This window comes from Anopheles coustani, chromosome 2, assembly GCF_943734705.1.
Source record: "Anopheles coustani chromosome 2, idAnoCousDA_361_x.2, whole genome shotgun sequence".
Taxonomy (NCBI): Eukaryota; Metazoa; Arthropoda; class Insecta; order Diptera; family Culicidae; genus Anopheles; species Anopheles coustani.
In genome coordinates, this window is record NC_071289.1 from 83,783,093 (window position 1) to 83,802,258 (window position 19,166).

Here is a 19,166-nt window from a genome sequence, read left to right on the forward strand (position 1 = left end):
AAAATCTCGCTTCCCTGCCTTTCAGTGTTGTGGTGGTTTCGTATGCGGCGGATAGGCTGTAGGATGAATTTGTTCCATCGAGGACGTTTCCGTCGCATTCAAGGGCCCGGGCCAGGGCTGGACAGGGAAAGCGCTTTTCCTTTCGCAATTTACGAAAGCCAAGCGTTTGCAGAACATGCGGAAGGCTGGAAGTTTGTCATCATTTGCGTAAAGGGTTGTGTTTATGTGTGGTTGTGGCACCCCCGATACCCCTTTTTTGCCGACACGTGCACGTTGGGGACATTCGGAAGGAGGCTACACATACCGAGACAATCACACACGCACACACACGCACCTGCCGATGGCATAATCCAGCAAACGTCAGAACGGATGCTTTTCCTCCTCCGAGAAATCCCGACGCGCTCGCTTTGAATTCATCCGTCGGTTTTGTATCGTGGTCGGATGGCGTAAGGGGTGTGCTTGTATGTGTGTTTCGGCAATGCTAATAGAGAAAGAAATCTCTCCATCCCCCCACCCAGCGCCATTCCCCCTGTCAACCACCAACAGCGACTTGAATCGTCCATTTCCATTTTTCCGATTCTGCCTCCTCTTCCTCGGAGTTGAAGGTATGGTAGGTTCCCATCGAAAATGTCGCCGGTTGTAAAACAAAACTGGCAACTGGGATTGATTTTGTTGCCTGTCCGAAACCCCATCCCACCCCACCGACAGCCTCCACCCTAGTTTCCTTTCTCCTCTACCCGGTGGAAACAGGGAGAGGAAATTTAAAGTTTTCCATGTCCTACACCACATCTTATGCTTTGTGAGTGTGTGTGAGTGCCAGTGTGTACCCAAACATTCCCCCGATGCACACGTACGGCACACCACGGAACGGCACGACCAGGTCGACTTCGTCGTCGTCGTCGACACAACATAAATGCGCATGACTATTTCATAACAAGGATGGTGCTACCTAAAACCCCACCTCCCTCGTCTTTCTCCCGGCGCAATGGTTGCCATTTCGTTCTGCTACTGTTGCTTGGCCACTACCCGCCTAATCCCCGGCCTCCCGTGCCGTCACGGCGATTTACTCGATCCGCATTCCGGGGCGTTCTTGTGGCATGGGATTTCGGTGCTCGCTTTCGGAAGGTTCGCGGTTCGGTTTTATCGTGTGTCGTGTTTTTGTTTGTCGAAACACGCGGCGTGTAACAATGTGCTGGGGCGAAGACGGGAAGGGGGGGTTCGGTATCGGTTGGCTTGCACAACACGAACACTTCGAGTTAATGTCAGACCGGGAAATATAGTTTCTAGTGGCTGCGGATGCAAAGCAGGCGAATTCAAACTGTTGATTTTTCCAACGTAATATGAATACGTGCTGGTTGTAGCAATTTTCTGTATTTCTTTTAAGTTTTTCAACACTGTTTTGGTAAAAGGAATGAGAACACATAAAATAAATCTAATTCCTAAAACAATGAAATTCATAAAACATTCTTTTTACAGAAAGGAAAGTGTATTAATACGCAATCGATAGGTAGAAAAAATATCAAAATAACTCGAGTTCTGAAATAAATTAATTTGATAATTTAACAGTTCATTCGTGAATTTCAAACTGAACAAAAAACTAATCTGAATTTGTCTGCTATGATTTGTACAACCATTTTTCAAGTTACATATCTTGCATTTGATATTAAACTCAAGCAACATTTTTTGGAATATTCGAATATGAAGTGGAAAGTTGTTGCGATCAGTTGGTTATCATGATCCTTACAGATTCAAAACGTAGGAGAAACGTAGATAAATGCATTAGCTATTTAAAAACTGATCTATTTTCAAACCACAAAAATATGGACAAAGAAACATCAGTGAAGAAATGAAAAGACAAATGGGGAAACACTAGATGTTTTACAAAAATCAAAAGTGATATTTTAAACTACAAACGGTTTTTTTTTTCAAGTTAAGAGCCCTGAAGCGTAAAATTAACGATGGCATTTAGAAAAAAAACATGTGTTGTACATCTAAGAATTTATGTAAACAACTAGTCTAGAGAGTATTAAATCGATGAAGCACGTCGTGTACCAAACGGCGCCATAGTCCTACATCCCACGAGGTTGAGGGTGGAGTAAAGTTCATCGGAAAAATAACTACAATTGACAAGCAGTTGTCAGTGCTTAGTTTCACCATCGTACTCTCCGCCCGATGTCGTCCATAACCTCGTTTCGCTAAACGGAACCGGGCATGAGTACGGTTTTTTCTAATTTAAAACCCCCCGCCTCACTCCACAACCACACGCTACGGGTTTATCCCTTTTCCCTCCCACAACCCCGCATTAAGCTTTCGGGTATCATGTTATCAGCTTGCTCAACACAGGATATTTGGCATCATCTCGTCGTTCGCCAAATTCGAGCACTCGAGCCACTCGCAGTTGCTGCCATTTTGAGCCCCGGGTTTTTTTTGTCATGGCCCCGAAAACGCTGGGAACGGAATGGCACGGGGAGGGAAGCGGGGGGTGAGTTTGAGTGAAAAATGCAATTTGTTTAGACGCGAACTAACATCGACCGGGGCGCGTGTGCTGATGGGAGGAAGCCGCTCGGGGAGGCCCGTGTCGGTGGTAGTAGAAACAAATTTGACAACATCCCGCGCTGATCTCGCTGAGCCGTCGGAGGTGGAATTTCCCCCGAATTGCGTCGTGAGGGGGAGCGAAAATGCAGCCAGCGATGCAGATGCAATTTTTAGAAAGTTTGGTTTGTTGTCCAGTTTTTTTTCCCTCCCCAACCCTGATGCGTTTTGACACAACACGCGTTCGTCGGGGAGTTTTTTTCGGCGTTTCTTACCAAAATGGCAAACCACAACTACCACCGTCATCGCCAGCGGTACGCCATCAAAAAGGGCACAGGGTTGGGGCGTTGAAAAAAGGATGAAGCAAAGCATCCCAAAATAAAAACGCTCACTCGAGCCGCAAATTGCGGAAGGGAATCGGAAAACGGCAATAAAATGTGAAACCCGTCGGGAACGGCCGATCATTGCGAGGTTTTTGGGTGGGAGCAGGGAGTGCGGGATCTAAAATTAAACCCCATCGCCATCGTCGTTGTCTCGTGCAGCCATTTTCTCGCAGCTTTTAGAGAAAACTAGCAGCCATCGTCGTCGGCATCGTCGGCGGCGAGAGGTGACATTAGCGACGTGACGTTTCGCCATTCGTTCGTTCGTTAGCAACTTTGCTATTTGAGTTGTCGTACACGAGATCGTTTAGATTTCGCTTTCCGCGTGAAAAACGCGACCCCGGTGCTGGGCAAATTCACGTTTGCGCCGGGCGCGAATAAATCCACCGGAAAGTGGGCATTTGGAGAGGGGGGTGGGGAGAATGGTGTGCGGTGGAAATATCATCATTTCGATTCGGCGCGATTTCGGATAGGAGAGGTAGCCGGGCTTTGGCTGTGGGAAATTGTCTCACGAACACGCAGCTTCACGAACGCCAAAGGAGAAAAAGAAAACGCGCGGAGCGAGAACGCCACGATGCACCAGGAAAGGGAAAAGGAGCTGGGCACGAAAAAAGGATCACACTCAGCGTTCGGTAGAGTGAGAAACCGAAACGGAGAGACGAAACGAGAACGACGAGTGCAGTTGATACATGTGTTGAGCTTAATTGTAATTTATGGTACGTGTCAAAAGTGGCCCCAAAACGCGAAGGCGCGAAGGAGTGTGCGCACCCCGGCCCGTTCCGGACACGAGGCAGAAGGAAAAGTTTCGCTTGTACGTAGTAGTGTAGTACCACTATTAAATCTATTGTTTCACATTCATTTTTATGACCCGGGATCGGCGGAACCGAAAACGACACGGTGTTAAAAGTCGCTGCCCGAGTCGTGATGGTGTGCCTCGAGGTCCTTCCGCTCCAAATCTTTGTATGTGTGTGTGTGACTGTTGGGAAAGGGGTGGTGCGGGTGTGTGGTGTGGGTTCTTTTGAAGTTCACATAAAATTCCCCGCCAGCCCTGAGTGCGGGCGTCGGGCTGACTTTTCCAAACAGTGAAAGGAAAACTTTTTACTACTAGCGACACGGAAGAAAATGAATTTAGTTTCCCGCTCGACGTGAAAAACTTTCGTAACGCCTTTAAATTTTCCCTTCATGGTGGATCGTTGGTGTGCGGTGGTGGGTTTGGGAGGGGAAGGATGCTTTTGTTTTAAAGTTTTTGAGTCTTTTCTGGTGCAGAAAGGAAATGGAATGGGTGAAGAAAGTGGAAGGATGTTTCAAGAGCATTTTCCATTTCCACCTAACAGAACCGATTGACGGTGGAACGTGGATTTGTATGGACAATTTGTACGGGAGTGAATCAGATGTTTGTAGATTTGCAAAATGGTATTCGTTTTATTTACAATTCGTTATTTTTTAAAGGATTTTAAAATATTGTTTTAACATTTTCATTCCATTGACATATTTAAAAAAAGATCGGTACTTAATATATTAAATTTTTTAAATGAGATAATATTAATTGGATGTCTTAAATTTGCATAAAATAGAATAGTTTTTCTTTGACCACATACTGTCTTTGGATTAGAATATAGTTCCACAAGAATTGGGCTTGGCATTCTCTTACATTTGCTCATGCATTCCAGTCTCAAGTTGACGACCGGAGTTCAGTAGCGACTTTTCAACTCAATTCACAAAGTTTCTGCAAGAAACCGGTCTTGAAATAATCAATAGAATTAAGGACGCCCCTCGCGCGTATCCTTTACCCGGAAAGTCCTGATTTAATTCAAGTGTCCGCCCCCCCATGGAGCATCCCATTTGTTCCCGGTTTCGAATTGTATCGTCGGTGTTCAACTGCAAGCGAGCGAAGAAGAACAACGGAAAACTTCCTAATGGCCCTGGGAGAAGAGTTGAAAGTTGAAACTCGCAATCTCGTCCCTCGGAAAAAGGAGGCAAAAATTGCAGTGATAGTTCGTATTTTCCTATTTCCATCGGAGTCTGCGTGGGTTCGTGTTATCAAATTAACTTTCCCTCGTTTCACAACCGTGTAATTTGGGTGGTTTTCATCGAAATCGCTCGGGAAAATCGTTAATTTCCATTAGCCGGCGAGCGATTAGCGACCGGTACAGCCATGCCATTTTACAACCATTTTCCATTTGGGGCAGGCTTGCAAATTGGGCTCGGGAGTTGTGCGCGTGAACGCGGCACACAACAAGTCGCTCGTTTCGAAATGCACACGAACTGTATCAGATAACGCGACCGAACGGGGACAACTCCCCCGTTTCGGGGGGGAGGGGTGGGAGGGAGGAAAAATATATTTGTACCTAATAATAGGCAATCAAATGCACGTAATACCGAATCAGGCCGAGCTGACCGCCAGCATTCACAACAGACACACTCACACACGAATGGATATGGCATTGAGATCGGTTGTCGGAAAAATAGCAGCAACACAAACAAAAAAAAACAGAGAAAAACCATTGCTCACCATGTAAGGTTCTCGGAGGCGCGGGAACGACAACTAGAGTGCATTATCGCGCCTGCATTGCCATACCTGGACCTACGATGCTGCTGGTATTGGTCGGACGGTTGTAATTAAATGGAGACGAAAATGCATGTAATTAATACCTAATCAAATATGATAATTTGCCCGCTTCCCCGCACATGTCCGCGATCGTGAATGGACCGCGATGCACGCACTGCACTGGGGAAAAAGAGTGCATTTCGGTGTCCAGTTTTTCGACCGACCAACCCTGGTTCGCTTTGACCAGTCGGTGTCATTGGAGCCATCCCCGGGTGACAAGGTAATGTCATTATGCACCAGCGCGCACCATTGACCATCGGCTGTCGTTTTTCGCTCTCTGTTGATTTATGGTTCGATGAAAAAAAAGGTGCACTCTTTGCTTGATTATCTCGAACAGATACCGTCAACGATGGGCTTTTTTGAAGCTTATTTCAATCCTTGTTTGTTATTGCCGCTGGTCATGCGATCGACGGCAGGGAATTGTAGCTCGCAAAGCGAAAACGACCATTTATGGTGACAAAATAGAAGCGCTTTAAAGCTAGTGCCACTATGGTTTTTATTTTTATAGCAAATGGTGTGTTTTTCAATTTGTTTAATGTAAAACGATACATTTAATTTAAATATTTTATAATCGATTCCATTTGCATTTGAGTTGTTTTGTAACTAGTTTGCAAGGAAACATAACTCTCGGCTTTGGTTTCGCTTTACCTGTCTAAAGTCTTATCGCTAACTTTGTTTCCCGATTGCACCGAGCCGTTTGACGTATCTCTTCGACGATGGCGCAATTATCAAAATTACTAATTAACAACACCCATAATAACACGTCGACGATAATGACCGTGTCAACCGTGGGGTTAGAAATGGAGAGAGACGCCAGTGTATGTTTGTGTGTGCTTCCCATTCGCCAACACTTCCTCGTCGGCAAACGGAAAACTAATTTTGCTTATTTACTTGACAACAGCGACAACAACGGAGTACACAAGCAAGAGCAAGATAAAAAACACACACACACAGACTGTTGCAAACTGCAACTGCACACTTGGAACTGCATGTTCCGGTGCTATTTTAGCAAACGACACCACATCAGCCGAACCGATTCGTGGCACGGATGGACGGTGGAGGGTAAAAGATAGCAGATCTTCGAAGTGGGAGACCGGCGCGTACGGAACCACGTCGGCCATGGCCTTGTCTAGCCTGCTGACAAGCACCAAGTTTGCCAAAGTTGCCATGCGGTTCCGCGCGCCCGCCGTATCGTATCGCGCCATGCCATGCCACAATCATTAACATGCATGTTCATGCGAATTATAATCGCAAATGAGTAATCATTTTGTTTTCCGAGTGGTTTTGCGTTCGGTCGCCAGCGTATTTTGCGTTTGTATTTTCTCCTTCTGTGGCGTGGTGTTACCGCGAACAGGGCCAATAATGTCACGCGTACGGCTTTGCCGTTAAACGTTAGCATATTTTGTAGAGCGAAAGAAATAGTGGAAAACAAAACCGGAGGGTGCGAAATCGACCGCCGAATGCACGCTTGCCGTGCACAAAATGCACAAATTAGTGCCACTTGCAGTACTCACACGTTTGGCCATTGCGCTTTCGCGTCTCTCAAGAAGGCCAGGATTTGGTTGTCTTGGTTACCATTTTTCAATCGATCGACCACAACCACTCCGGATGGGAATACTTAATCATGGATGATTTATGTCCGTGTCGGTGTGCCCTGCCAGACACTGACGCTCCATCTACGGTGCGCGCGAGACTAAGTGGCCACTAAAAGTCGCTGAAAATAAAATTCACAAGTGCATTTATTTGCTCTATCCCGTGTAGAAGCCGGTGTGCTTTGCTGGTTGGATCGCTAATCTGTATTTTTATTTTTTCGCTTTCGCTTCAATTTAGTTTGGTTCGCTATTTTTTAACTTTCCATTAGCACGATCGTGTTCCCCCATGCCGAGACAGCGCCAATATGGCCACCGGGTTGTGAAAACCTGAAGGCCCTTTCTATGGAGAGGGGGAAGGTTCGGAGGGAGAGAAATAAATAAAATTAACTGCCCGAGCGCAATAGTTCATCCGACTGACTGGGCATTCGACTCCACGACTCGTCCTTTTACGCGAGCCCAGGTTTTGAAATGAGTGGGTGATAATGAGCTCCCCCCTCGGAAACTTGCACGGTTGGGGGGTGAAGCGAGGGTTCGTGTGACATCCCGCAGTGTGAATAAGCGCACGTTCGTGAAACGGAGGGAAGCCAGCCTGCAGCGTGCAATCAACCGCGAAATGTTAGCGAGTCACAAAAATTAGTACACGACACACTAAGTGCATCCTGAACTCGTCGACTGGGAGTGGGAGGGAGGCTTTGGGGGGACGGGGGCCAGGGCCGGTTCTGGTCAGCTAATTTCCCCATCCTTCCGACCCCCCCCTAGGAGACCTCTGGACGCAACGGGAAGCGAGTTGAAAATAATATCCAGCGAAACCGCATGATTGACAGCTCGATGCACAAAATATATTTCTACACGTTTCGGGGTTTGGCTGCCTGCCTGCCTTTCCTTGCCCTTTTAACGGTTGGTCCAACCCGCAAACCGCAAGCCCGTGAAAAAACTCGTTCCGGCCGGGCGTGACACGGTTCGTCCCCCCAACTGTCAACCGGGAGTTGACAAAGATTTGGCACGTCACAGGCGGCGTCCGTTATTTTCAAACCTCAACTTCGGCCATTTTTATTTTTCGCCATCCCAAAACAACCCTTCTCCCCGGGCGTTTTTTAATGTCAAACCCCGAACGTGAGGGTGGTTGCCCTTAAGGAAGCCTTTCGAACGCCACCAAAACCTGCTGCCCGGTGGCCGATTATTATTCGACTTTAATTAATTACGGCTCATTATTGCTATTAATCTTGATTTCTTGACTCTTATCGTGGGGCACGATTCGTCCGAAAGCGTACGGGTTGTCTTCCCTGCTCCACATTCGAGATCGAGCGCCCGGGAGCTTACATCCACCCGGGACGGGGATTTTTGTGGCGTCCGATGTAACGCTGGCTACACTGAATGGCCAGAGTCGGTTGAGGGAAAGAAAATGAATAAACTATCCACTGACCAAAAGGTTGGTCGTGCGGTGCGCGAAGAAAGATAGGGACGAAACAAGATCAAAATCGACAACAATAATGTTGGCCTAAGATCCAGGAGCAACACGTGTTCCGACGGTCGAGGCGGAGAGGGATGGCGCTGAGGGGCCTGAACCGAAACAAAACCCATCGCGCCGTGTGGAGTCGAGAGCCAGGGTTTCCGAGCGTTCCGATAACATCTGTATTTAGCCACGGAATTGATGCTCATTTGGTTTATCAAATAAATAATACCGAGCGCTGGACGCGATGGCGACAACGCGGTGGCTCGGGTGAATGAGATCGTGGCCATCCCTGAGGGTGGTCCACCAACGGGCTTCCCAGCTGTGGTGGAAAGCGATTCTCACTTTTGTTATTCGATGCCATTCGGTTTTCTTCCCCTCCCGGGTCCGGGTCCGGAGCAGTTCTGGGAGATTTGGGCTACCGGTCTTTACGGTTGATCAATGGAGGAGCTTCACAGGAGGCAAACAAGCATTTGAATACCAGTAGCATTAACCACTTACACACACACACACACACACATACGTATGCGAGAGATCAATGGAGCTCCAAGGAGCTTTTTTCTCAAAAGGAGTCATAATCTCTTATGGCCTCCCCACTTACGTCAGATCGCTGTCTAAACGGGGGCCTAACGTGGGAGTCAGGTTTGGTAAATAAATGTTATCCCTTTTCCCTTCCCGAATCAAGCACAGATCGCAGGAACAGATCCTCCCCATTATCTAGCTCTCGGTAACCTTGAATCAGGGAAAACTCCCTCGGTATCACGTCTGGGGTTTAAATCATCGTTTTGTTTGTCTACGGCACGAACTGCCACGAACGCGGTGGAGATCTCTACGGCACACAAAACACGGCCACGCCGGGCGTAGTGGAGTGGAAAGAGTTATTGTAATCATTTGTTAAATGATGATGAATTTATTAGTCACGAATTGACCTGGAACTAATATTTCCAGCTAGAATAAATTACTCCTTTCGAGGGGTTATAACTCATCGCGAGGATCGTTTCGCGGGCGAGCCGCGCGGGGGGAAACGATCGCACCGGGAGGGGTTTTGACGGCCGGGGGGGAGAGTTTAGAAATGCATATGGATTAAAGAAAGCCCGAATCGAACGGACGGGGCGAACCAATGAATGGCGGAATTAATGAGAAAAGGGAACGGTGCGGTTCTAGCGAAGGTTTTGTGTCGACATTACAATGTGGTCGCGATCGGAATGGGTGACCAAAACAAACAGAACCAGAAACAAACAACCAGAAGAAAACAAACATACCAAATGCTCCGGAGGTAGATTTATGAAGCACGCTCGGAATTGGAATCGGGCCCTGGGAGGCTTTCTCAAAGGCAGAGGAGTTGTGGGCAAAGACCCACAACCCACAACCGCGATTGGGTCATCCCGGGGGCCTCGGGAATGCCAGCTTCTCCCAGGGGCCCCGAGAGTGTGACATGTCTCGCGTTGTCCCTTATGGCAGTGTCACCTCGTGCAGCCCATCCCCCCTGGTTGTGACGCCTGGAGAGTCGTTCCTTCCCGCTGGGGCCTGGCGTGTATGATTTATGATTATGAATATTCGCCCTCGAGAGAGAGCGAATGCCTCGGAAGACGCGAACGGCAACTCTCGGGCTGGCTTTGGCTGCGGCGCGGACGTGAAGGTCGTCTGAGCGGGCTTCCATAAGCAAGAACAATTTGTCATTTTAATGGTAGTTATACTTCTTCTGCTTATTAGCTGAAGCTGCCCATTCGTGTGTTTTTTTAAAGTGAATTTTATTTCTGCCTTTTTCAAATCCGCCAGCCGGCCGTGGAATTCTTTTCCCATTTTTGGCCTGGGACCGTTTGAGACATTGCCGTTTCGCCGTTTTTCCACCGGTGCAAGAACGCTTTAATACCAACCCTGTCCCGAATGTACAGTGTGCAGTATTACTTCACCCAACATTGCAAGCCAATTTATTAACTCTTTCCCTCTTTCTCTCTCTCTTTCTCAGATACGGTGCCGGGTACGATCTGGCCGCCCGGCGGAAGAATGCGACGCGCGAATCGACCGCAACGCTGAAGGCGTGGCTGAACGAGCACAAGAAGAACCCGTACCCGACCAAGGGCGAGAAGATCATGCTGGCGATCATCACCAAGATGACGCTGACGCAGGTGTCCACCTGGTTCGCGAACGCGCGCCGGCGGCTCAAGAAGGAGAACAAGATGACGTGGGAGCCAAAGAACAAGACGGACGACGACGACGACGCGCTGGTGTCGGACGACGAGAAGGACAAGGACGACCTCGATCCGGACAAGGGTGGCCGCGATCATAAAGGTAGGCGGCACTTCATTGCTTTCCCCGATTCGATTCGATCGTGTCGATTTTTCCTCCGCAGTTTTCACGATCAATGATTCCCGTTGCGCCTTCCCAAGCTGTGACGGTGCGCATTTTTTCATTCGCCCGATTCTCACGGGAAAATGGAACACACAACACCCACACGCGGAAGAAACAGATCTTCACATATCTTTCGCTTTTCCCTAATTCCCATAAAGTTGTTGATGGCGTTGTTTACTTTTCTTATTATAATCATCACTCTTCCTCGGGTGACTTGCAAGCGAGGCCGGATTTTTCCACCCCGAACCTGTCGCGTACGGCACACGTGTAAGCCCTAACGCCACGTACACGTTCACCCCCCATACCTCCTCTCCCGTCTCATACCGTGGATTACCATCGCAAATGTTTTCCACAAATTCCCTGGGAAAAAGGCAACCGAAACATCATCATCGATAATTCCTAAGGCTAAGTGATGATTATAATCACGTAGGCGGCGGGGGGAAGGAAAGAAAGGGAAAAAGAGGAACGAATTTCTTCGGATCCTGTGTGTATGTGAGCGTGTTCCATGTGGAAGGTCCTCGGAAAACGGCCTGTTGTTTACCGTCTGGATCAAACAAACGTTAGGAAAGGGGGATTTGACGGGACCAAAGGACTTTCTCTTTCACGCGGGGACATTTCTCCTTTCCGTGTGTATGTGTGTGTGTGTGTGTGTGCACGGTTGTGCCATAATTTACGACCTCGGCATACGTTTCTTCTTCCGCACTACGAAGTCATTTATAATGTGAAACTTTAATGTGTTTATTAAGGGCTTGAGAATGGCGGGATGAAAAGGGCCCTTGCACTTCGTATTTAATTCTGGAGTAGAAAACCTCCTGCCCTTGTGGCTCGCGAGGAGGGAGGGACAAAAAAGCCACCATAAGACCGAACCGTGCCATCTACGATGTCGCGCACCACTCGTCGCTAGTAAAGGGGTTTTCCATTTTCGCGCTCGCCTCGTTTCGACGCGCATCGTTGACTTTAAAGGGATGTACACGGAGTGTATTCTGTTTCTACTTGCGCTTCACTTTTGTTTTTGTTCGGCCGAGATTGTGCATTTCATTGCCAACCACCCACCGGCCAGACGCGCCCCGGTTTCGTCGGTTCGAAAGCCGACGCCGGTGGTGAGTTATGGTGCCGTTTAAACTCGGTCCGCATGCCCATTTTCGTCAACCATCCTTGCATCCTGGCGTGCCCAGGGTTGTGAAGGCGTGAATGAAACATTTGTTTTAGAACTTATTTGCACTCACTTTAAGATGGTTATTCTCTTAGGCTGGTTGGCCATTTTTGTCTGGGGTAATTTACAATAATTTTCTGAACGCATTATTTCCTTTGAATATTTTGAAAATTGCAAACGGAAAATTAGTTAGTTATGTGGTTAGGAATTTTAAAAGCTCTACGAGACTCCTTACAAATTAAATAAATTTTTCCACCAACAATGATTAATTAAAACTTCATTCTCACTAAGTTTTGCAAGTTGAGTTCTAAGGATTGTCTAAAAAAGATAGATAGATCCATCTGTTTCAAAGGAAATAAGGAATAGGAAATTAGGAAAGAAGATATTAGAATTAAAAAGTTCGATTTAGAAGTTTTTGAAACCCTTTCCTAGCATTTATGCCAAATGTGTCTCATTTTCTCTTGGCCTTTAGCCGTCTCCATTCGAAGGGCATCCCAAATCCATCCAATTCATCAAGTTTAGTTCATCACGTTGAAAAAGGGGAAATAGATGTTTATTATCAGTCCATGAAGCACCGAAACCGTTCGCGGACCATCGAAGGACACCATCGATGGGACGAGGGGAATTCATCCGTCCGGTTCCATATTGATTGAATTTTAAACTAGGCTCCGTTCCGCCACATCCACGCAAACGATGGGAGGGAGGCTGCCGGGAAAAATGGCAACTCGAACGCCGCTCTTCGCTAATCATATTAAATTATAATAAAGTTTAATTTTCTACTCAACAACCCCTTTTGCGCAGGAGGCATTCGACAGATTTCGAAGCGGGGTTTGGTCCTTAATTTAATTTGAATAATACCCACACACACACACATACACACACAACACTTGCCCCGTGCATTACTTTCCATTCCGATTGCGATTCGATTCCCACCCGTTTGGTGTTTCTTTATTTTCGTTGGAAGCGGGAAAAATCGCTTCCAGCAGCAACCGTTCCGCCATTTCGGGCTGGGGACGGGGTTTTCCGCACAAACGAAACGGTGCATAATTTGTGGCTTTTTCTCGACTACCGCTCGCCCGGTCGCGCGCGCGGGGGAATGGGTGGTGGTTGGCGTGAAAATTAAATCGACCGTGCGGGCCGTGATGAAAAATGCCACCGAACCGAGCCAAACGGTATTTAATTAATTGATGAAATCGGGACGATTTTAATTAGTGATGAAACCGTTTTCGGCCATTCCCCCCCTCCCCAACACCGACCGATTCCGTCCCGTCCCGGAAGTGGCCGGCCGGTGTCGTCCTCGTCATCTGGGGCTCGGTGGAATTATAAATATTTCCAACGCGCAATTTTACGCAACGGCCGAACGGAGGCCAAAACAGCTGCCAGAGGCGAAACTAATCCCTCCGGTGGCGCAAACGGCAAGCACCGTAACCGAGTGGAAAAGTGTCGCCGCCGTCGTCAAATCTCGGCCTGTCAAATATCATTCAAAACATCCTTCCCCGGGACGTTCGACAAATTGAATATGAAAACGGAACCGGCACGGCACGTAATCCAACGCCATCTGGAGCTGGAGATCCCGAACCGGACCACTTTCGCAATGAGATCAGTGGAAGACGACCAGAAAAAAACAGTCACAAAATCCCGGTCCGGATCGGGAGAGGATCAACCTGGCGAGGGGTTTGCCGTGAAAGAAGGAGGTGACAATCGTTCGCTCTGGATGAGTGTGTGAGAGTGTCGTTTATTTTTTTTTGTTTGGCCCTCCTTTCTTTTAGACAAAATTAAAATCATTTCATCCATTTGACAGACGGAAGGACGGTTGGTTAACTGCAGTCCCGTCACAACTCAAGCAGACCTCAGCCGAAATGGGAAGGCAGGAGAGAACTGTCACAAAACCGTGCGCCGAGTGCAAATGGAATCATTAGGCAATGCATAAAATGCGATAATTGAAACGAGGATACGAAGGCCGGTTGAATCCTAGCCGTAGCGGCGATGTCATCTGTTCACTTTTCGGCTTCACTCCGGTGGTCGGGCCTGACTCTCGAAGCACTCAGCCTCCGGAGAGGTCACCGGCGGCGTTCGAAAGTGGAACTTTGTGTGGAAAACTGCAAACAATCCGGGAATCCCCGGGAGGGATCGGCTTTTTCCGCGGCCAGCTCCCTGCGGGCTTATAAAAGCCTCTTTATCGGGCGCTTCACTATTACAACCCGAAGGCGTGGCTGAGGGAAGGGAAGGGGAGGGAGGGGTGCCGAAAATTTACGAATTTCCGCCCGTAACTTTCTTCCCTTTCGCCCTCCCTTCCTCCGAGGCCAATGAATATCTAAATAACAAGTGGCATTTTCACTTAACTTAATCGGATAATGGATATATTATCACGCACAGTCATCAAGATTTCAGCCTCGTCCTGTCTTCGGTGCGGGATAAAACACTTCCCCCATTCATCCCCTCGTCCCAACCCCGGTCGTCTCTTTCATCGCACCCCAGGAGGGTCAGGGCCGTCGTTAAAGCCAGTCGCCAGTCGCCTTCGCCATCGTCGTCGTTGGCAGAGGGGTTTTCTTTATTGCTCATTTTTTCGCTTCCCTGCATCCTGCGGAGTTTTCCCTCCACGGCCCGCTCGCGGCGGGGCGAGATGACGAAAAACCTCGAAAATCTATCAACATCAGCCCTGTGGCCTCTTACGAGGGGGTTAGCGAGGGCCCCGGGAGGGATAAAACGGAAAGCAACGGGACGGCCGGCCCTGAAATTCCCATATGGCCCGCCGTGGCTTTTCCGCTTCGTTTACAAGCGCATTGGGGGAAGTTTTTGTCGAGTTTTCCACCACCGGGAGGGTAAAAGCGAAAACAACGCAGCAGGGAAGAGAAAGAAAGATGGAAGACAAAATCCGGCGGTGCAAAATGAAAAGGAAAAGCCAACGGCACGAACTCGTGGATGGATTTAAACGAGCCCGAAAACGAGACGCCCCTCCATTCGGGGAAGGCGCCGGAAGGTTTCGCAAATTGACTTATTCCGATTTCCGATTGTTGGAAGGTGTCAGAATTCTCACTCTGATTTTGCTCTTTTTTGCTCTCCTGCGTAAACTTTTACTTACGTTTTTCCCCGGGAGGGATCGTCGGGATGGATGGATGGATGGATGGGTGTCCAATTTCGACACTTGCGTAGCAGGTTGCAAAGGATACTTTGGCGTCCCCTTCCCGCGTCGGTTCGAGGTTCGGCTAATGGTTCTTGTATTCAAAGCTTCCCTATCCGTATGAATGGATGTTTCTATTCGTTTTCGTCTCCCCCTTCCAAATTTTCTGCTGGGAATTAGGTACGACAGGAGTACACGAGTAAGACGTTCCCTTTTATGGCATGTCATGGAGAAGGATTTGGTAATTACGGCGCATGGCAAACGGTTTGTTAGGCTACCTGTGGAATTTCGCTACCTGTTTCGTTTTACAAAATGAAGTTGTATGTTATTCTATGGAAATTCTGATATTGAGATATCAGTTTTTATCTAGAAACTTTTAAAATTGTTTTCTCTCAATATTGTGATTTCTTCTTGTATGATAGGTCTAAATTGAAGTTTAATAACTAGAACAATCGTGCTATAATGATCCAATGATATAACTTTCCGTAGGGTTCGTTACTTTAAAATTAATTACGTGCCGTCGCCAAACGGTACGAATGCTGCCCACTTAAATTTAAAACCGTTGAATAGCAGCCGGCCGTAACGTGGTACAATCCTGGACATAATGCCATTTCCCGATTGTCACAGTTCCGAATTTCGATACACGCCTCAATGGCCGTGCAATCATAAGCTCGGACGCGCACCAAATGAGCACTGGCTCGATAAATAACCTCCCTCGCGGAAGCGGAGCGCACTCAAAAGCACACGCTTGTCACTTTCGGTCGGTTTCCGGTTGAGAACATTCCCTGCCGTGTCCTCACCGTCATCGATTTCGTCGATTCTACGGACTCTACAATTTTCCCGATCGCCGCAAATTCTCCTCGCGAACTCAAAGAAACATACACACAGTCGAGTACATCCCGGAGTGGAGTGGAGTGGACACAACAACCCCTTAACCATTCCGGCCCATCCACGGGGACGGAAAGTCGGGTGGGGGACGAATGTTTTCAATTGAATGAAAATCACATAATATCACTTATTAAGACTCAATTCATTTTCTCACCCTCGCGAACGGGCGAAACCCTCCCTTATTTATTTCCCAACCAAAACAGGGTCGTTTTGCTCGCAGTGGCGTTGCGAATCAAACGAACCATTTCGCTGCCTTTACGCCGGCCGAAGAAGGGTCCGGGGTTTTTGCCGTCAACCACACGACGCCGGGTTCGGTGTCTGGCTCCGGTTCCGGTGTTTTAGGGGTGGATTTCCCTACGTTTTCTTCCCCCGGGTTCGGTCGGTCTTCTCTCTTTTCGCGCGGGTTGAAGTCATTATATCTTCGCGCACCGTCCGGAGGGTGTTCCCGGGTCGCTGGGTGTTTACTGTTATTAGATTTAATTCACCATATCAAATTGTTGAAATAAGTTTATTCAGGGTCAATGATTTTTATTAGATTTACCAAATGGGAAGCATATTTTCTCGCTCGCCCGCATCGCCACGCACAAAGTGGGTGACAGTTTTTCGGATGTTCGTACGGTACAAAGTTTCCCGAACTGTCCTTTTTTGTGGTGAAGTTCTGGTCCCGAAGAAAAATGTGTGTGTCTCTCACATTCACGCAACTCGCTAATGTATGTAATGATACGTGTGATTTATTGCTTTTCTTATGTGTCACCAAACAAACTATCGTCCTTGTGTCGTTCTGCGAAGTGTTTGGTAAATAAACCATCTCTCCGATCTCCGAAGCGAGAGGACCTGCATTTACAAACACACGCCCTCGCCTTGGAGCGCTTGATCTATCCCTTTCGTGTCGTACATCGTATTTACAGAGGATATTGTATTTAATCCTTTGCTTTTTCCTTCGTCGGCGCGTCCGGCCGAGCGTATGTGTGTTTGGTTGTCGCCGGAACGCTTTACATCGCTTGAACGATGCGGTGTCGATGCCTTGCTCGGCCGGGTTTTCTTCCGGGTTTTCCGGGCGCCCGATGTACCCGTCTCAGCGGAGTGCTGGTGATGATGATTTAAACTCGCCTACAGAGGTGGTTATGGTGCTGAAGGCTAGACAACCTCCGTCCTTCCGACCGACGCTGCAAGATGCGCGTAAGGAAGGATACAAATTTATCTCCAATCATAAACATGCCTTTGCGACGGCGTCATCTTCCGCACCACCACCACCATCAAACTGAAGCCGTTGTCACTGCCTGTTTGTTACGATAGTAATTGTCTTAAATCATGCCAGCAAGCAAGCTGTTGCAGTGGGCAAGCTTTGTCCAGCAGTGGCGCTGTCGATGGCAGCCATTGCGTCAGTTTCCGAAAAGTGCTGTTTAACTGGCGACCCATCTCCTTGCCGTCCCGAAACCTACAGGCCTGCCTCAAAACCTGCAGCCAAATACTTCGCTGGTGTCATCATAAAACGGATCGATCAAATAGACAATTTCTGTCGCTGCTCCGTATGTCACATGCGGCAAAACCATGTGAACAGTGCCTTTGATTTGTGCATTGGTTGGCCAAAAGATATTGTGGGTTTACGATTTTAATCGCCAATTTTTCTCATATTGAAAAAACATATTGAAAGCGGTTGATTTGAAATGTTGTTCCGAACAAAATTTGCGGAATACCGTTCCGATGAATCTTGTTAAGTTTGTTTCTTGAACCTAGATTTTTCATTGTATTCTCTTTCGAAATATGTCTTTGCGTTCTTTTACTTTGCTTAATCATATGTTGTCTTGATGAAAAACTAATGCTTAATTGATAAACTATGTATCACCGTTACAGAAATCAATTTAATACGAAAATTCAAATAGCAGCCATTTTGACCGCCATGCAAAGTTCGAATTCAACGCTTTTACAGTCGTGCCAAGTTGAGAAAATGGTTCAATGTCACACTGTTTTATGAATAGTTTTTGGTCTAGAACCGAAGAAAAATTTAGTTTCATTCTTTGGAAGTTTTGATGAAATGATGGTCAGTTTGCATAAGTAGTATTTGTGATTTTAATCAACAATAAATTGCCATTAATAAAGGGAGCCTGGGGGTCCGCGACAGCCGAGCGGTAGCGCCGGTTAGAAAATCGACCCATGAGCGCCGGGGCTCACCACCTTGACGGCGTGGGTTCGAATCCCAACCGAGACCGGACCCTCCCCTTTTCCGAGAGGACTGACTATCCACGTACAACAGGCAAACAAGTCTCGTAAGCCCTTAACGGGCAGGCATGACCAAGAGATCGTTACGCCAAAAAGAAAGAAAGGGGAGCCTGCACAGTTGGCTCGGGCAAAACTGTGACGAGGTCAATATAAAAAACACTGCTGAATTATTCAAAGAAAAATACCTTCCTTAAAAGACAGAGAGACATCTAAAACGAATTTTCAGATTTTTCTGTTGGACCAGCTCCGAGCACCAAGTTGACCACCCTTGTTTTGTGCTTTTTAGCGTTCATTTTGACTGTTCTTTTAAGGACGCCATAACTTTTCTATTTTGAAAATTCTTCAAATCTTTAAACGGATGATTTTTAGACTCTTTGTTGACTATCTTTTGGCTATTTTTGGGTTTTTGATACACCTCTCAACCATTCCGTTAGCTTGGTGTAAAGCAAAAATGAACGAATGCATGCGTGTAAATAAAACACAGATTTTAATTGAATTGGTTACAGTTTTGGAAAACAGGAAAGACGGAATAATGTTGAAAAGTAATATTTTTCTTATGGATAAACCTCATACCAATGAAGTTCTTTAATGCTGGTACTTATTCCCGATCACAGGGAACCCTTTGCCCATAGTTCGAAAGCCAGTTGAGCAAAGTACAAACCGAACTGCTCAATCAATTGCCCCCCCTAAAAAGGCATAAAACCTCAACAAACTGTCAGTACTCGATCGGAGAAGCACAGAAGCACCCGCCAGCCGCCACCCGATGATGCATCAATCCATCGCAGACCGGGCCGATGCCTTCCCTTTTGTGACGATGGTGTGTCGGAAGGAAAACTCTCTGCGCCCTCCGGACCGAAAAGGAAAGCATCA

The 19,166-nt window shown here is 47.4% G+C and overlaps 1 protein-coding gene across 1 annotated transcript in view; it reads left to right on the plus strand.

The window, feature by feature from the left end:
- Positions 1-19,166, plus strand: part of LOC131263360 (homeobox protein araucan-like) — a 104,109-nt gene that overhangs the window by 81,605 nt on the left and 3,338 nt on the right. The window contains exon 4 of the mRNA XM_058265547.1: positions 10,532-10,854. Coding sequence (XP_058121530.1) covers positions 10,532-10,854 — 323 coding nt within the window. The remainder of the gene's footprint in view (positions 1-10,531; positions 10,855-19,166) is intronic.